At 50.1% G+C, this 19,184-nt stretch overlaps 1 protein-coding gene across 15 annotated transcripts in view; it reads right to left on the minus strand.

Moving 5' to 3' along the window:
• Positions 1 to 19,184, minus strand: part of aplp2 (amyloid beta (A4) precursor-like protein 2) — a 140,290-nt gene that overhangs the window by 51,622 nt on the left and 69,484 nt on the right. For 9 of the 15 annotated variants that reach the window (XM_045724922.1, XM_045724921.1, XM_045724916.1 and 6 more), the window contains exons 4-9: positions 18,214 to 18,326; positions 17,371 to 17,588; positions 15,304 to 15,503; positions 7,997 to 8,164; positions 3,138 to 3,271; positions 1,201 to 1,275 (exon numbers count right to left, since the gene is read on the minus strand). In XM_045724922.1, the coding sequence (XP_045580878.1) occupies positions 1,201 to 1,275; positions 3,138 to 3,271; positions 7,997 to 8,164; positions 15,304 to 15,503; positions 17,371 to 17,588; positions 18,214 to 18,326 (908 nt within the window). The remainder of the gene's footprint in view (positions 1 to 1,200; positions 1,276 to 3,137; positions 3,272 to 7,996; positions 8,165 to 15,303; positions 15,504 to 17,370; positions 17,589 to 18,213; positions 18,327 to 19,184) is intronic. The other 6 variants (XM_045724926.1, XM_045724923.1, XM_045724918.1 and 3 more) reach the window with 3 other exon arrangements.

Genomic DNA, 19,184 nt, shown 5'->3' on the forward strand with positions numbered 1-19,184 from the left:
GGGCTGAAGAACACTACCCTCCTCCAGGTACTCCATCATGGCCTGGAAGGGCTGAAGAACACTACCCTCCTCCAGGAACTCCATCATGGCCTGGAAGGGCTGAAGAACACTACCCTCCTCCAGGAACTCCATCATGGCCTGGAAGGGCTGAAGAACACTACCCTCCTCCAGGTACTCCATCATGGCCTGGAAGGGCTGAAGAACACTACCCTCCTCCAGGTACTCCATCATGGCCTGGAAGGGCTGAAGAACACTACCCTCCTCCAGGTACTCCATCATGGCCTGGAAGGGCTGAAGAACACTACCCTCCTCCAGGTACTAAGAGAGACCGCATGGACACAAATACACAGCGGGGAGGGTGTCCAGAGACACAGCGGGGCGGGTGTCCAGAGACACAGCGGGGCGGGTGTCCAGAGACACAGCGGGGCGGGTGTCCAGAGACACAGCGGGGCGGGTGTCCAGAGACACAGCGGGGCGGGTGTCCAGAGACACAGCGGGGCCAGTGTCCAGAGACACAGCGGGGGCGGGTGTCCAGAGACACAGCGGGGCGGTGTCCAGGGACACAGCGGGGGCGGTGTCCAGAGACACAGCGGGGGCGGTGTCCAGAGACACAGCGGGGGCGGTGTCCAGAGACACAGCGGGGGCGGTGTCCAGAGACACAGCGGGGGCGGTGTCCAGGGACACAGCGGGGCGGTGTCCAGGGACACAGCGGGGCGGTGTCCAGAGACACAGCGGGGCCGGGTGTCCAGAGACACAGCGGGGCGGTGTCCAGAGACACAGCGGGGCCGGGTGTCCAGAGACACAGCGGGGGCGGTGTCCAGAGACACAGCGGGGCCGGGTGTCCAGAGACACAGCGGGGCCGGGTGTCCAGAGACACAGCGGGGGCGGTGTCCAGAGACACAGCGGGGCCGGGTGTCCAGAGACACAGCGGGGGCGGTGTCCAGAGACACAGCGGGGGCGGTGTCCAGAGACACAGCGGGGGCGGTGTCCAGAGACACAGCGGGGGCGGTGTCCAGAGACACAGCGGGGGCGGTGTCCAGGGACACAGCGGGGGCGGTGTCCAGAGACACAGCGGGGCCGGGTGTCCAGAGACACAGCGGGGGCGGGTGTCCAGAGACACAGCGGGGCGGGTGTCCAGAGACACAGCGGGGCCGGTGTCCAGAGACACAGTGGGGCGGGTGTCCAGAGACGGTATGTTACCTGGATCAGAGTCTGTCTCTCAGCCTTAGGAAGCTCCTTAGCCTGACGCTCTGCCTCCTCCCACTCCTTTCTCACCTGGAGAGACAGAGAGACAGAGACAGAGACGCAGAGACAGAGAGAGAGAGAGAGACACAGAGAGAAAGACACAGAGACACACACAGAACATGATTAGGATGAGTTGCTTGCGTCAGAATCTCAGGTCTAAATTCAAAAGGCACCCGTACATCTGGGCCCCGTCTCCCTGCCCTGGGACCCCGTCTCCCTGCCCTGGGACCCCGTCTCCCTGCCCTGGGACCCCGTCTCCCTGCCCTGGGACCCCGTCTCCCTGCCCTGGGACCCCGTCTCCCTGCCCTGGGACCCCGTCTCCCTGCCCAGGGCCCCGTCTCCCTGCCCTGGGACCCCGTCTCCCTGCCCAGGGCCCCGTCTCCCTGCCCTGGGACCCCGTCTCCCTGCCCTGGGACCCCGTCTCCCTGCCCAGGGCCCCGTCTCCCTGCCCTGGGACCCCGTCTCCCTGCCCAGGGCCCCGTCTCCCCTGCCCTGGGGCCCCGTCTCCCTGCCCTGGGACCCCGTCTCCCTGCCCTGGGACCCCGTCTCCCTGCCCTGGGACCCCGTCTCCCTGCCCTGGGACCCCGTCTCCCTGCCCTGGGACCCCGTCTCCCTGCCCAGGGCCCCGTCTCCCTGCCCTGGGACCCCGTCTCCCTGCCCTGGGACCCCGTCTCCCTGCCCAGGGCCCCGTCTCCCTGCCCTGGGACCCCGTCTCCCTGCCCAGGGCCCCGTCTCCCTGCCCTTTAATAAGCTTGCTGTCAAGAAAAGTGTGTATCCGTGTGTATGCGTGTGTGCGTATGCGTGTGTGTGTGTGTATGCGTGTGTGCGTATGCGTATGCGTGTGTGTGTGTGCGCGCGTGCGTGTGTGTGTGTGTGTGTGTGCGCGTGTGTATATGCGTGTGTGCGTGTGTATGTGTGTGTGTGTGTGTGTGTGTATGTGTGCGTGTGTGTGTGTGTGTATGTGTGTGTATGCGTGCATATGTGTGTGTGTGTGTGTGTGTGTGTGTGTGTGTGTGTGTGTGTGTGTGTGTGTATGCGCGCGTATGTGTGTGTATGTGTGGTGTATGTGTGCATGTGTGGTGTATGTGTGCGTGTGTGCGTATATGCGTGTGTGTGTGTGCATATATGTGCGTGTGCGTGTGCATGTGTATATGCGGGTGTGTGTGTGGTGTGTATGTGGTGTGGTGTGGTGTGTGTATATGTGTGGTGTGTGTGTGTGTATGTGTGGTGTGTGTGTGTATGTGTGGTGTGTGTGTGTGTATGTGTGCGCGTGTGTGTGTGCGTGTGTGTGTGCGTGTGTGTGTGCGTGTGTGTATGTGTGGTGTATGTGTGCGTGTGTGCGTATATGCGTGTGTGTGTGTGTGTGTGCATATATGTGCGTGTGCGTGTGCATGTGTATATGCGGGTGTGTGTGTGGTGTGTATGTGGTGTGGTGTGGTGTGTGTATATGTATGGTGTGTGTGTGTGTATGTGTGTGTATATGCGCGTGTGTGTGTGTGCGCTGTGGTGTGGTGTGGGTGTGTATATGCGTGTGTGTGTGTATATGTGTGTGTGCTGTGGTGTGGTGTGGATATGCGTGTGTGTATATGTGTGGTGTGTGTGTGTGTGTGTGTGTGTGTGTATGTGTTGTGTGTGTGTGTGTGTGTGTGTGTATGTGTGGTGTGTGTGTGTGTGTATGTGTGTGTGTGTGTGTATATGCGTGTGTGTGTGTGTGTGTGTGGTGTGTGTGTGTGTATATGCGTGTGTGTGTGTGTTGTGGTGTGGTGTGTGTGTGTGTATATGCGTGTGTGTGTATATGCGTGTGTGTGTATATGTGTGGTGTGGTGTGTGTGTATATATGTGTGTGTGTGTGCGTGTGCGTGTGCTTGTGTGTGTGTGTGTATCCTCCTCACCCTCTCCATGCGGTTGCGGTGCCTGATCTCCAGCTGCTCCTTGGCCTTCTGGAAGCGAGTATGTTCCTTGTCATCAGCGGGCGTCTCGAAGTACACGTCGACATCGTCAGTGGGCTGCGGAGTGGGGGGCACTGCTGGGGGGGGGGGACAGAGAGCAGGGTCAGAGGAACAGACAGACAAGACAGACTGACAGACAGACTGACAGACAGACACAGACACATGGACGCGCAGAAACCAGGACAGACAAACGCTCCCAGCAGACAGTGAAAGAGGTGGATAGTGTTAGCCAGACAGGAACACACAGAAGGTTGGGTTTGGAGACATTGACAGAGAGCCTCTCCTCTTCTCTCCTCCCCCCTCTCCTCCCCCTGTCCTCCCCCCTGTCCTCCCTACATCCCAGACTACAGGATAGTCTCTCCTCCCCCCTGTCCTCCCCCCTGTCCTCCCTACATCCCAGACTACAGGATAGTCTCTCCTCCCCCCTGTCCTCCCCCCTGTCCTCTCTACATCCCAGACTACAGGATAGTCTCTCCTCCCCCCTGTCCTCCCCCCTGTCCTCTCTACATCCCAGACTACAGGATAGTCTCTCCTCCCCCCTGTCCTCCCCCCTGTCCTCTCTACATCGCAGACTACAGGATAGTCTCTCCTCCCCCCTGTCCTCCCCCCTGTCCTCCCTACATCCCAGACTACAGGATAGTCTCTCCTCCCCCCTGTCCTCCCCCCTGTCCTCTCTACATCCCAGACTACAGGATAGTCTCTCCTCCCCCCTGTCCTCCCCCCTGTCCCCTCTACATCGCAGACTACAGGATAGTCTCTCCTCCCCCCTCTCCTCCCCCTGTCCTCCCCCCTGTCCTCCCTACATCCCAGACTACAGGATAGTCTCTCCTCCCCCCTGTCCTCCCCCCTGTCCTCTCTACATCCCAGACTACAGGATAGTCTCTCCTCCCACCTGTCCTCCCCCCTGTCCTCTCTACATCGCAGACTACAGGATAGTCTCTCCTCCCCCCTCTCCTCCCCCTGTCCTCCCCCCTGTCCTCCCTACATCCCAGACTACAGGATAGTCTCTCCTCCCCCTCTCCTCCCCCTGTCCTCCCCCCTGTCCTCCCTACATCCCAGACTACAGGATAGTCTCTCCTCCCCCCTGTCCTCCCCCCTGTCCTCTCTACATCCCAGACTACAGGATAGTCTCTCCTCCCACCTGTCCTCCCCCCTGTCCTCTCTACATCCCAGACTACAGGATAGTCTCTCCTCCCCCCTGTCCTCCCCCCTGTCCTCTCTACATCCCAGACTACAGGATAGTCTCTCCTCTCCCCTGTCCTCCCCCTGTCCTCTCCCTGTCCTCTCCCTGTCCTCTCCCTGTCCTCTCCCTGTCCTCTCCATCCCTACACCACCACGCTACATGATAGGAGGAGAGAGGATTTTCTGACAGGCTGAAACTAAGGTGACTGTAGAGGAATTTGACGGGTAAAGCCTGGGGGGGATCTATTCTGTTCTGTCTTTACGGAGGAAGAGTTTAACAATGTCCTCATGTCCTAATAACATAGTTCATCTGAGGATGAACTTGACCATGTTGATCCAGTTTCTGCATTCTTCCTTTCAGTTGATGCTACAGCGCTATGTGGAGTCGGACAGGCAGAGAGACGGACTGAGAGAGTCAGACAGACAGGCCGAGAGACAGACCGAGAGAGTCAGACAGACAGGCAGGCCGAGAGAGTCAGACAGACAGGCAGACCGAGAGAGTCAGACAGACAGGCAGACCGAGAGAGTCAGACAGACAGGCAGACCGAGAGAGTCAGACAGACAGGCAGACCGAGAGAGTCAGACAGACAGGCCGAGAGGCAGACCGAGAGAGTCAGACAGACAGGCCGAGAGACGGACCGAGAGAGTCAGACAGACAGGCCGAGAGACGGACCGAGAGAGTCAGACAGACAGGCCGAGAGACGGACCGAGAGAGTCAGACAGACAGGCCGAGAGACGGACCGAGAGAGTCAGACAGACAGGCCGAGAGACGGACCGAGAGAGTCAGACAGACAGGCCGAGAGACGGACCGAGAGAGTCAGACAGACAGGCCGAGAGACGGACCGAGAGAGTCAGACAGACAGGCCGAGAGACGGACCGAGAGAGTCAGACAGACAGGCAGAGAGACGGACCGAGAGAGTCAGACAGACAGGCTGAGAGACAGACCGAGAGAGTCAGACAGACACAGACCGAGAGAGTCAGACAGACTGGTTGAAGACTGAAAGAGTGTGTCTGTCTGTCTGGAAGGGACATGGTGAAAGCTGTGGAGTATGAAAGAAAAGGCGGTGTATGGAACATGGTTAGTCAGGGAGCTCTGGTTACCAGTCACTAATATCGTTCAGTGTTGATTAATCCTGGTCCTGGGGAACCAAAGTCCACACCAGGTGTTCTTATCTCCTAGTGTCTGATAACACACCTGATTCCACTAATCAAAGGTCTGATGAGTCCATCATTTGAATCAGGTGAGCAGTACTAGTGCAGAACCAGCTCTGTGTTTCCCAGGAGAGAGTCTGGGAAACACTGTTACGATCTACCTATCCTGATGTGGTCACAGCAGTAGAGACTGGGGCAGCAGAACCAGTAGAGACTGGGGCAGCAGAACCAGTAGAGACTGGGGTAGCAGAAACAACAGTAGAGACTGGGGCAGCAGAAACAGAACAGTAGAGACTGGGGTAGCAGAACCAGTAGAGACTGGGGCAGCAGAAACAGTAGAGTAGAGACTGGGGCAGCAGAAACAACAGTAGAGACTGGGGCAGCAGAAACAGAACAGCAGAGACTGGGGCAGCAGAAACAGTACAGCAGAGACTGGGGCAGCAGAAACAGTAGAGACTGGGGCAGCAGAAACAGTAGAGACTGGGGCAGCAGAAACAGTAGAGACTGGGGCAGCAGAAACAGTAGAGACTGGGGCAGCAGAAACAGTAGAGACTGGGGCAGCAGAAACAGTAGAGACTGGGGCAGCAGAAACAGTAGAGACTGGGGCAGCAGAAACAGTAGAGACTGGGGCAGCAGAAACAGTAGAGACTGGGGCAGCAGAAACAGTAGAGACTGGGGCAGCAGAAACAGTAGAGACTGGGGCAGCAGAAACAGTAGAGACTGGGGCAGCAGAAACAACAGTAGAGACTGGGGCAGCAGAAACAGAACAGTAGAGACTGGGGCAGCAGAAACAGAACAGTAGAGACTGGGGCAGCAGAAACAACAGTAGAGACTGGGGCAGCAGAAACAGTAGAGACTGGGGCAGCAGAAACAGTAGAGACTGGGGCAGCAGAAACAGTAGAGACTGGGGCAGCAGAAACAGTAGAGACTGGGGCAGCAGAAACAGTAGAGACTGGGGCAGCAGAACCAGTAGAGACTGGGGCAGCAGAAACAGTAGAGACTGGGGCAGCAGAAACAGTAGAGACTGGGGCAGCAGAAACAGTAGAGACTGGGGCAGCAGAAACAACAGTAGAGACTGGGGCAGCAGAACCAGAGAACAGCAACAGTAAATGACACAAGACAGAGAGATAGTGGTGGTGTAGTGGTGTAGTAGTGTAGTAGTGTAGTGGCGTAGTAGTGTAGTGGTGTGGTGGTGTAGTAGTGTAGTAGTGTAGTGGTGTAGTGGTGTGGTAGTGTAGTAGTGTAGTGGTGTAGTAGTGTAGTAGCGTAGTGGTGTAGTGGCGTAGTAGTGTAGTGGCGTAGTAGTGTAGTGGCGTAGTAGTGTAGTGGCGTAGTAGTGTAGTGGCGTAGTAGTGTAGTGGTGTAGTAGTGTGGTGGTGTAGTAGTGTGGTGGTGTAGTGGTGTAGTAGTGTAGTGGCGTAGTAGTGTAGTGGCGTAGTAGTGTAGTGGCGTAGTAGTGTAGTAGCGTAGTAGTGTAGTAGCGTAGTAGTGTAGTAGCGTAGTAGTGTAGTGGTGTAGTAGTGTAGTGGTGTAGTGGTGTAGTAGTGTGGTGGTGTAGTAGTGTGGTGGTGTAGTAGTGTAGTGGTGTAGTAGTGTAGTAGTGTAGTGGTGTAGTAGTGTAGTGGTGTGGTGGTGGTGTAGTAGTGTGGTGGTGTAGTAGTGTGGTGGTGTAGTAGTGTGGTGGTGTAGTAGTGTGGTGGTGTAGTAGTGTGGTGGTGTAGTAGTGTAGTAGTGTAGTAGTGTGGTGGTGTAGTGGTGTAGTAGCGTAGTGGTGTAGTAGTGGTGTAGTAGTGTAGTGGCGTAGTAGTGTAGTAGTGTAGTGGTGTAGTAGTGTAGTAGTGTAGTGGTGTAGTAGTGTAGTAGTGTGGTGGTGTAGTAGTGTGGTGGTGTAGTGGTGTACTAGTGTGGTGGTGTAGTGGTGTAGTAGTGTGGTGGTGTAGTAGTGTAGTAGTGTGGTGGTGTAGTAGTGTAGTAGTGTAGTAGTGTGGTGGTGTAGTAGTGTGGTGGTGTAGTGGTGTAGTAGTGTGGTGGTGTAGTGGTGTAGTAGTGTGGTAGTGTAGTAGTGTAGTAGTGTAGTAGTGTAGTAGTGGTGTAGTAGTGTAGTGGTGTAGTGGTGTAGTAGTGTAGTAGTGTGGTGGTGTAGTAGTGTAGTAGTGTAGTAGTGTAGTGGTGTAGTAGTGTGGTGGTGTAGTAGTGTAGTAGTGTAGTGGTGTGGTGGTGTAGTAGTGTAGTGGTGTAGTAGTGTAGTGGTGTAGTGGTGTAGTAGTGTAGTAGTGTAGTAGTGTGGTGGTGTAGTAGTGTAGTAGTGTAGTAGTGTAGTGGTGTAGTAGTGTAGTAGTGTAGTAGTGTAGTAGTGTGGTGGTGTAGTAGTGTAGTGGTGTAGTGGTGTGGTGTAGGGGTGGTGGTAGAGTAGGGCTGGTGGTTTGTCCGGCCTGTTTGGCGTGGCTCGCTGCGAGAGCCTGACTTACTAAGGCGTTTGCACACGGCCATGCAGTATTCCTCAGAGTCAAAGTTGTTGCGGTTTCCTGCGCAGCCACCGTACACGAAGCGGACGCACTTCCTGGTCGTCATATCGAAGTGCCAGCGGGCCATGGAGGCACGGCAGGGGCCGGTCTCTGCCTCCAGGGTACACACCGCTGGGGTCAGGGGATAGGTCAGGGGTCAGCTGTTAAGGTCACTCACATCTACCGTCAATCAACGATTAAGAACCACTGAGGGAATCTACTGAAACAGGAAGTGTCCTCCAGTAATGTCCTACACTATGTAGCATTATAACTTTCCCCCTCGTGACCATCATGATAGCGACTATAGGGTTACGGTTGAATACATGTAAATACAGGTGTTATAATGAGGCATTACAGCTCATAACATGATACAGGATGTCAACATTTGAACTTCAAAAAAGGAATGTTTGAGAAAGTGGACGCGTTTTTCTTTCTTTGCTACATTCTAAAAACAAAATGGTAGGACAACTAGATTTAGCTGAAGGTTGATTTTTGTCAGAGCAGACAGTTGTCGGTGAGCCGCAATTAAACAATTTCTACAGTGCAAATTGAAAACAACTAATCCCAAAAAAGAGATTGCATTTCAAAAATAATAATAATTTCATACATTCCCTTTCATACATATTGACAAACGATCACAAATCTATTTTTATGTAGATACAGTAGATACAGTAGATATATATATATATATATATACACACAAAAGTATGTGGACACCCCTTCGAAGTAATGGATTCGGCCATTTTGGACACACCCGTTGCTGACAGGTGTATAAAATCGAGCACACAGCCATGCAATCTCCATAGACAAACATTGGCAGTAGAATGGCCCATACTGAAGAGCTCAGTGACTTTCAACGCGGCACCGTCATAGGATGCCACCTTTCCTACAAGTCAGTTCATCAAAATTCTGCCCTGCTAGAGCTGCTCCGGTCAACTGTGAGTGCTGTTATTGTTAAATGGAAACGTCTAGGAGCAACAACGGCTCAGACACGAAGTGGTAGGCCAAACAAGCTCACAGAACGGGACCGTCGAGTGCCGAAGTGCGTAAAAATGGTCTGTCCTCGGTTGCAACGCTCACTACCGAGTTCCAAACTGCCTCTGGAAGCAACGTCAGCACAAGAACTGTTCATCGGGAGCTTCATGAAAATGGGTTTCCACGGCCGAGCAGCCGCACACAAGCCTAAGATCACCATGTGCAATACCAAGCGTCGTGTGAAGCTCACCGGCATTGGACTCTGGAGCAGTGGAAATGCGTTCTCTGGAGTGATGAATCACGCTTCACCATCTGGCAGTCCGACGGACAAATTTGGCGGATGCCAGGAGAACGCTATCCGCCCTGATGCATAGTGCCAACTGTAAAGTTTGGTGGAGGAGGAATAATGTTCCGGGGCTGTTTTTCATGGTTCGGGACCCTTAGTTCAAATGAAGGGAAGCCTTCTAGACGATTCTGTGCCAACAGTTTGGGTAAGGCCCTTTCCTGTTTCAACATGACAATGCCCCCCCCCCCCCCCTCCCCCCGTGCACAAAGTGACGTCCATACTGAAATGGTGTGTCGAGATCGGTGTGGAAGAACTTGACTGGCCTGCACAGAGCCCTGACCTCAACCCCATTGAACACCTTTGGGAAGAATTGGAACGCTGATTCTGAGCCAGGTCTAATCGCCCAACATCAGTGCCCGACCTCACTAATGCTCTTGTGGCTGAATGGAAGCAAGTCCCCGCAGCAATGTTCCAACATCTAGTGGAAAGCCTTCCCAGAAGAGTGGAGGCTGTTATAGCAGCAAAGTGGGTGGACCAACTCCATATTAATGCCCATGATTTTAGAATGAGATGTTCGACGAGCAGGTGTCCACGTACTTTTGTTGCATTTTCAGTGAGCTCCAAAAGTATTGGAACAGTGCCATGTTTTCTTTCTGTACTCCAGAACTTTAGATTTGAAATGATACAATGACTATGAGGTCAAAGTGCAGCCTGCCAGCTTTAAAATATATATTTTTTAGTACCCTTTCCAGATCTGTGCCTCGACACAATCCTGTCTCGGAGCTCTACGGACAATTCCTTCGACCTCATGGCTTGTTTTTTTGCTCTGAAATGCGCTGTCAACTGTGGGACCTTATATAAACAGGTGTGTGCCTTTCCAAATCATGTCCAATCAATTGAATTTACCACAGGTGGACTCTAATCAAGTTGTAGAAACATCTCAAGGATGATCAATGGAAACAGGATGCACCTGAGCTCAATTTCAAGTCTCATAGCAAAGGGTCTGAACACTGATGTAAATAAGGTATCGTTTTTTTTATTTTTAATGAACGTGCAAACATTTCTAAAAACCTGTTTTTGCTTTGTCATTATGGGGTATTGTGATGTCATTATGGGGTATTGTGATGTCATTATGGGGTATTGTGTGTAAATGAATAAGGGATTTTAATTTTTTTTTAATACATTTTAGAATAATGCTGTAACGTAACAAAATGTGGAAAAAGTCAAGGGGTCTGAATACTTCCCGAAGGCCCCGGATATGACCATTAAAAAATAAAAAGACGTGATCGTGTGCCAATGTAAGGAATGTATTTTGTAATGTAATCTCTTTTTGGGCTCAGTTGTGTTCAATTTGCAGTGTACAAATTATAATACAAATATCAAAGCCCCCCAAAATGCTAACCTCCCCTGTTATTGTAATGCTGAGAGGTTAGCATGTCTTGGGGGTATGATATAAAATGCTAACCTCCCCTGTTATTGTAATGCTGAGAGGTTAGCATGTCTTGGGGGGTATGATATAAAATGCTAACCTCCCCTGTTATTGTAATGCTGAGAGGTTAGCATGTCTTGGGGGTATGATATAAAATGCTAACCTCCCCTGTTATTGTAATGCTGAGAGGTTAGCATGTCTTGGGGGTATGATATAAAATGCTAACCTCCCCTGTTATTGTAATGCTGAGAGGTTAGCATGTCTTGGGGGTATGACATAAAATGCTAACCTCCCCTGTTATTGTAATGGTGAGAGGTTAGCATGTCTTGGGGGTATGATATAAAATGCTAACCTCCCCTGTTATTGTAATGGTGAGAGGTTAGCATGTGTTGGGGTTATGATATAAAATGCTAACCTCCCCTGTTATTGTAATGGTGAGATGTTAGCATGTCTTGGGGGGTATGATATAAAATGCTAACCTCCCTGTTATTGTAATGGTGAGAGGTTAGCATGTCTTGGAGGTATGCTATCAAATGCTAACCTCCCCTGTTATTGTAATGGTGAGAGGTTAGCATGTCTTGGTGGTATGATATTTGTGTCTAACTTTCTCACTTATCATTATTCACGATTCATTCAAGATTATCCGTAATAATGGTAGCATCCACATTAATGTAGAAGTGTTTAGAAACATTCTATTCTTCTTTACAATAAAATTGACTCTAAAATGACAAATGATTTACCATTAATTTCTATTGGACACAAAATAATCTGATACACAACCAAAACAAACAGCAAATGCATCCAACAAGTTTGTTGAGTCACAAGCTTCATGTAATCATTGCATGCTATGAATATGGGACCAAATACTAAACTTTTAACTACTTTAATACACATGTAAGTGAATTTGTCACAATACTTTGGGTCACCTAAAATGGGGGGGACTATGTACAAAAAGTACTGTAATTTCTAAACGTTTCACCCGAAATGGATTAAAATACCTTCGAATTAAAGCTGACAGTCTGCACTTTCACCTCAGTCATTGTATCATTTCAAATCCAAAGTGCTGGAGTAGAGAGCCAAAACTGTGTCACTGTCCCAATTTTGGAGCTTACAGTATATAAATAATATATATATATAAAATATATGTAAAAAATATATATATGTATGTGTATACATACATACATACATACATACATACATACGATACATACATACATACATACATACATACCACCGTTCAAAAGTTTGGGGTCACTTAGAAATGTCCTTGTTTTCCATGAAAACAGACATGAAATGAGATGCAAAATTAATAGGAAATATAGACAAGACGTTGACAAGGTTATAAATAATGATTTTTAATTGAAATAATAATTGTGTCCTTCAAACTTCGCTTTCGTCAAAGAATCCTCCATTTGCAATTACAGCCTTGCAGACCTTTGGCATTCTACAGTCGTGGCAGAAAAGTTTTGAGAATGACACAAACATACATTTTCACAAAGTCTGCTGCCTCAGTTTGTATGATGGCAATTTTCATAAACTCCAGAATGTTATGAAGAGTGATCAGATGAATTGCAATTAATTGCAAAGTCCCTCTTTGCCATACAAATGAACTGAATCGCCCAAAAACATTTCCACTGCATTTCAGCCCTGCCACAAAAGGACCAGCTGACATGTCAGTGATTCTCACTTTAACACAGGTATTCTCACTTTAACACAGGTGTGAGTGTTGACGAGGACAAGGCTGGAGATCACTCTGTCATGCTGATTGAGTTCGAATAACAGACTGGAAGCTTCAAAAGGAAGGTGATGCTTGGAATCATTGTTCTTCCTCTGTCAACCATGGTTACCTGCAAGGAAACACGTGCCGTCATCATTGCTTTGCACAAAAAGGGCTTCACAGGCAAGGATATTGCTGCCAGTAAGATTGCACCTTAATCAACCATTTATCGGATCATCAAGAACTTCAAGGAGAGCGGTTCAATTGTTGTGAAGAAGGCTTCAGGGCGCCCAAGAAAGTCCAGCAAGCACCAGGACGTCTCCTAAAGTTGATTCAGCTGCGGGATCAGGGCACCACCAGTACAGAGCTGCTCAGGATTGGCAGCAGGCAGGTGTGAGTGCATCTGCACGCACAGTGAGGTGAAGACTTTTGGAGGATGGCCTGGTGTCAAGAAGGGCAGCAAAGAAGCCACTTCTCTCCAGGAAAAACATCAGGGACAGACTGATATTCTGCAAAAGGTACAGGGATTGGACTGCTGAGGACTGGGGTAAAGTCATTTTCTCTGATGAATCCCCTTTCCGATTGTTTGGGGCATCCAGATAAAAGCTTGTCCGGAGAAGACAAGGTGAGCGCTACCATCAGTCCTGTGTCATGCCAACAGTAAAGCATCCTGAGACCATTCATGTGTGGGGTTGCTTCTCAGCCAAGGGAGTGGGCTCACTCACAATTTGCCTAAGAACATAGCCATGAATAAAGAATGGTACCAACACATCCTCCAAGAGCAACTTCTCCCAACCATCCAGGAACAGTTTGGTGACGAACAATGCCTTTTCCAGCATGATGGAGCACCTTGCCATAAGGCAAAAGTGATAACTAAGTGGCTCGGGGAACAAAACATCGATATTTCTGGTCCATGGCCAGGAAACTCCCCAGACCTTAATCCCATTGAGAACTTGTGGTCAATCCTCAAGAGGCGGGTGGACAAACAAAAACTCACAAATTCTGACAAACTCTGAGCATTGATTATGCAAGAATGGGCAGCCATCAGTCAGGATGTGGCCCAGAAGTTAATTGACAGCATGCCAGGGCGGATTGCAGAGGTCTTGAAAAATAAGGGTCAACACTGCAAATATTGAATCTTTGCATCATCTTCATGTAATTGTCAATAAAAGCCTTTGACACTTATGAAATGCTTGTAATTATACTTCAGTATTCCATAGTAACATCTGACAAAAATATCTAAAACACACTGAAGCAGCAAACTTTGTGAAAATTAATATTTGTGTCATTCTCAAAACTTTTGGCCACGACTGCAGTTGTCCATTTGTTGAGGTAATCTGAAGAGATTTCACCCCACGCTTCCTGAAACACCTCCCAGAAGTTGGATTGGCTTGATGGGCACTTCTTACGTACCATACGGTCAAGCTGCTCCCACAACAGCTCAATAGGGTTGAGATCCGGTGACTGTGTTGCCCACTCCATTATAGACAGAATACCAGCTGACTGCTTCTTCCCTAAATAGTTCTTGCATAGTTTGGAGCTGTGCTTTGGGTCATTGTCCTGTTGTAGGAGGAAATTGCCTCCAATTAAGCTCCGTCCACAGGGTATGGCATGGCGTTGCAAAATGGAGTGATAGCCTTCCTTCTTCAAGATCCCTTGTACCCTGTACAAATCTCCCACTTTACCAGCACCAAAGCACCACCAGACCATCACATTGACCCTGTACAAATCTCCCACTTTACCACCACCAACAGCAGCCCCAGACCATCACATTGCCTCCACCATGATGACAGATGGCGTCAAACACTCCTCCAGCATCTTTTCATTTTTCCTGCGTCTCACGAATGTTCTTCTTTGTGATCCGAACACCTCAAACTTAGATTCGTCTGTCCATAACACTTTTTTCCAATCTTCCTCTGTCCAGTGTCTGTGTTCTTTTGCCCATCTTAATCTTTTCTTTTTATTGGCCAGTCTGAGATACGGCTTTTTCTTTGCAACTCTGCCTAGAAGGCCAGCATCCCGGAGTCGCCTCTTCACTGTTGACGTTGAGACTGGTGTTTTGTGGGTACTATTTAACGAAGCTGCCAGTTGAGGACTTGTGAGGCATCTGTTTCTCAAACTAGACACTAATGTACTTGTCCTCTTGCTCAGTTGTGCACCGGGGCCTCTCACTCCTCTTTCTATTCTGGTTAGAGCCAGTTTGCGCTGTTCTGTGAAGGGAGTAGTACACAGCGTTGTACGAGATCTTCAGTTTCTTGGCAATTTCTGGCATGGAATAGCCTTCATTTCTCAGAACAAGAATAGACTGATGAGTTTCAGAAGAAAGTTATTTGTTTCTGGCCATTTTGAGCCTGTAATCGAACCCACAAATGCTGATGCTCCAGATACTCAACTAGTCTAAAGAAGACCAGTTTTATTGCTTCTTTAATCAGAACAACAGTTTTCAGCTGTGAAAACATAATTGCAAAAGGGTTTTCTAAAGATCAATTAGCCTTTTAAAATTATAAACTTGGATTAGCTAACACAACGTGCCATTGGAACACAGGAGTGATGGTTGCTGATAATTGGCCTCTGTACACCTATGTAGATATTCCATTAAAAATCAGCCGTTTCCAGCTACAATAGTCACTTACAACATTAACAATGTCCACACTGTTATTTAAAAAAATGGTTTTATTTTTTTAAAAACAAGGTCATTTCTAAGTGACCCCCAAACTTTTGAACGGTAGTGTATATTATACAAAAAAAATAAAAAATAATAATAATAATAAAAAAATCACTTGCAGGCTGGTTCTGCGTCTGTTGCCGACGGAAACTAAAAGATGGAAAAGAATGAAAGAGAATAAAAGACAAAGAGTACCAACCTTTGACCTCTGTCAGGGTCTTGTCTTCATCCTGGCTCTCTGGAACACTATCCCGCTCTTTCTTCTCCTCCTCCTCCTCTTCCTCTCTGTCGGCCTCCTCGTCTTCATACACATAGTGGTACTCTTCCTCATCTTCATCTTCCTCCTCCAATGGCTCCTCCTCTTTCTGAGTGGTGGGCTGCTCATCAGCTGGGGCCTCGCTGAGAGAGAGAGGGGGAGAGGGGGAGCGAGAGGGAGCGGGGGAGAGAGAGAGAGAGAGGGGGAGAGAAAGGGAGAGGGGGAGAGAAAGGGAGAGGGGGAGAGGGAGAGGGAGAGGGAGAGGGAGAGGGAGAGGGAGAGGGAGAGGGAGAGAGAGGGAGAGGGAGAGGGAGAGGGAGAGAGAGGGGGGGAGAGAGGGGAGGGAGAGAGAGGGGGAGAGAGGGGAGGGAGAGAGAGGGGGAGAGAGGGGAGGGAGAGAGAGAGAGGGGGAGGGGAGAGGGGAAGAGAGAGGGAGAGGGGGAGAGAGAGAGGGGGAGAGAGAGATTTTTTTTTATAGTAGAATAAATGGAATCGATGTGTCAGGTCAAAGTCATGGCACCAACACCTCCAGATGGTCTGGGATATGTACACTACATGACCAAAAGTATGTGGACACCTGCTCGTCAAACATCTCATTCTAAAATCATGGGCATTAATATGGAGTTGGTCCCCACTTTGCTGCTATAACAGCCTCCACTCTTCTGGGAGGGCTTTCCACTAGATGTTGGAACATTGCTGAGGGGACTTGCTTCCATTCAGCCACGAGAGTATTAGTGAGGTCGGGGCACTGATGTTGGGGCGATTAGGCCTGGCTCACAGTCGGCGTTCCAATTCATCCCAAAGGTGTTCGATGGGGTTGAGGTCAGGGCTCTGTGCAGGCAAGTCAAGTTCTTCCACACTGATCTCGACAAACCACTGTATGGGCCTCGCTTTGTGCACGGGAGCATTGTCATGCTGAAACAGGAAAGGTCCTTCCCCAAACTGTTGCAACAAGGGTTGGAAGCACAGAATCGTCTAGAATGTCATTGTATACTGTAGCGTTAAGATTTCCCTTCACTGGAACTAAGGGGCCTGAACCATGAAAAACAGCCCCAGACCATTATTCCTCCTCCACCAAACTTTACAGTTGGCACTATGCATCAGGGCGGGTAGCGTTCTCCTGGCCTCCACCAAACCCAGATTCGTCTGTCGGACTGCCAGATGGTGAAGCGTGATTCATCACTCCAGAGAACGTGTTTCCACTGCTCCAGAGTCCAAATGGGGGTGAGCTTTACAAAACTCCAGCCGACGCTTGGCATTGTGCACGGTGATCTTAGGCTGCTCGGCCATGGAAACTCATTTCATGAAGCTCCCAATGAACAGTCCTTGTGCTGACGTTGCTTCCAGAGGCAGTTTGGAACTCGGTAGTGAGTGTTGCAACCGAGGACAGACTATTTTTATGCGCTTCAGCACTCGGCGGTCCCGGTTATGTGAGCTTGTGTGGTCTTGAAAATAAGTGAAAGCCGCACACTCTAAGAGCTCAGATGCAAAAATGTACTCTCCACTCCAGCCGACGCTTGGCATTGTGCACGGTGATCTTAGGCTTGTGTGCGGCTGCTTCCAGAGGCAGTTTGGAACTCGGTAGTGAGTGTTGCAACAGAGGACAATGATTTTTATGTGCTATGGGCTTCAGCACTCCGCGGTCCAGTTCTGTGAGCTCGTGTGGCCTACCACTTCTCGGCTGAGCCGTTGTTGCTCCTAGACGTTTCCACAATAACAGCACTTACAGTTGACCGGGGCAGCTCTAGCAGGGAAAGAACATTTGACATCCTATGACGGTGACACGTTGAAAGTCACTGAGCTCTTCAGTTCGGGGCCATTCTACTGCCAATGTTTGTCTATGGAGATTGCATGGCTGTGTGCTCGATTTTATACACCTGTCAGCAACACTTGTGGCTGAACTAGCCGAATCCACTAATTTGAAGGGGTGTCCACATACTACTGTATATCCTAATCAAGGTAGGAAACACACACACACACACACACACACACACACACACACACACACACCTCTCCTTCTCTACAGGATCATCCTGGTCCAGTGCCGTCTCCTCCAGCTCTTCATCCTCCTCTTCATCCTCCTCTTCCTCCTCCTGGGAGGGCATGGCAGGCAGGGAGGGTTCCCCAGGGGAGGGGCAGCATACATACTCCGTGCCATGGAACTTATCAATACCACAGGGCAATAACATGCCATAGCTGTGAAGGACCATGGTCCCCTTGGAACAGGCCTGGGGAGAGGAGAGAGGAGAAGGGAGGGGAGGGAGGAGAGGGGAGGGGAGGGAGGAGAGGGGAGGGGAGGGAGGAGAGGGGAGGGAGGAGAGGGGAGAGAGGAGGAGAGGGGAGGGAGGAGAGGGGAGGGGAGGGAGAGAGGAGAGGGGAGGGGAGGGGAGAGGGGAGAGAGTGAAACACTATACACATGTAATACTGACAAGAAACAGACTGAGGGGAATGCCTCATAAGTCTGTAGGCTGTAGAGGGCCTAACGAGGCTGGGCCCAGCGGGGCTGGGTCCAACTCGGCCCCAGTGGGGCTGGGCCTGGCGAGGCTGGGTCGAACTTGGGCCCGGCGAGGCCGACAGACAGGCCATGACTACTCTAATCAGGTTAATGTGATGTTAGACAGCCAGCCAGACAGAGGGCTAAAAGTAGTTGTATTTTTATTGAACCTTTATTTAACTAGGCAAGTAAGTTAAGAACAAGTTCTTATTTACAATGACGGCCAAACCCGGACGACACTGGGCCAACTGTGCGCCGTCCTATGGGACTCCCAATCACGGCCCGTTGTGATACAGCCCAGGATCGATCCAGGGTCTGTAGTGCCGCCTCTAGCAGTGAAGCACAGACATGGTTCTTACCTCCTTGGCCACCCCGTGCCACTGTTGGTGGTTGACACACATGTCCATCCTCTCCTTGTGGAAGAACCTGCACTTCTCAGGAACCAGCAGCACATCACTCACAAACTCCCCCACTGAAAAGGACATATCGATCAATCAATCAATCATCATTACAGTAACATAACATAGTGAGCCGCTAGTCATTTTATTACTTTATCCAGCTGGGCAAGCACCTGGAGACAGGGAGAGACACAGAGAGGAGGGAGAGAGAGACACAGAGAGGAGAGAGAGACACAGAGAGAGAGAGAGAGACAGAGAGAGAGAGAGAGAGAGACAGAGACAGAGAGACAGAGACAGAGAGACAGAGACAGAGAGAGAGAGACAGAGAGAGAGAGACAGAGAGAGAGAGAGAGACAGAGAGAGAGAGACAGAGACAGAGACAGAGAGAGAGACAGAGAGAGAGACAGAGAGAGAGACAGAGAGAGAGACAGAGAGAGAGAGAGAGAGAGAGAGAGAGAGACAGAGAGAGAGACAGAGAGAGAGAGACAGAGAGAGACAGAGAGAGACAGAGAGAGACAGAGAGAGACAGAGAGAGACAGAGAGAGACAGAGAGGGAGGGAGAGAGGGAGGGAGAGAGAGACAGAGAGGGAGAGAGAGACAGAGAGACAGAGAGAGAGACAGAGAGGGAGGGAGAGAGAGACAGAGAGGGAGAGAGAGAGAGAGACAGAGAGACAGAGAGGGAGAGAGGAAGAGAGAGAGGAGGAGGTTTAATGCTTCGGTGCTCTTGGTTTCAGGAGGAAGTCTAGTTTAAGGAGGTAGTCTAGTCTATAGTCTTATTGTCTAGTCTTATAGTCTAGTCTTATAGTCTAGTCTTATAGTCTAGTCTTATGGTCTCTCTATCTTCTCTCTCCAAGTATTAAACCTCCCAGATAGTTTATTCCTCCTGAACAGTTTGTGGGATAAAAGGAGGATGTGAGGTGCTGTACTGGGAG

This window comes from Salmo salar, chromosome ssa09, assembly GCF_905237065.1.
Source record: "Salmo salar chromosome ssa09, Ssal_v3.1, whole genome shotgun sequence".
Classification (NCBI taxonomy): Eukaryota; Metazoa; Chordata; class Actinopteri; order Salmoniformes; family Salmonidae; genus Salmo; species Salmo salar.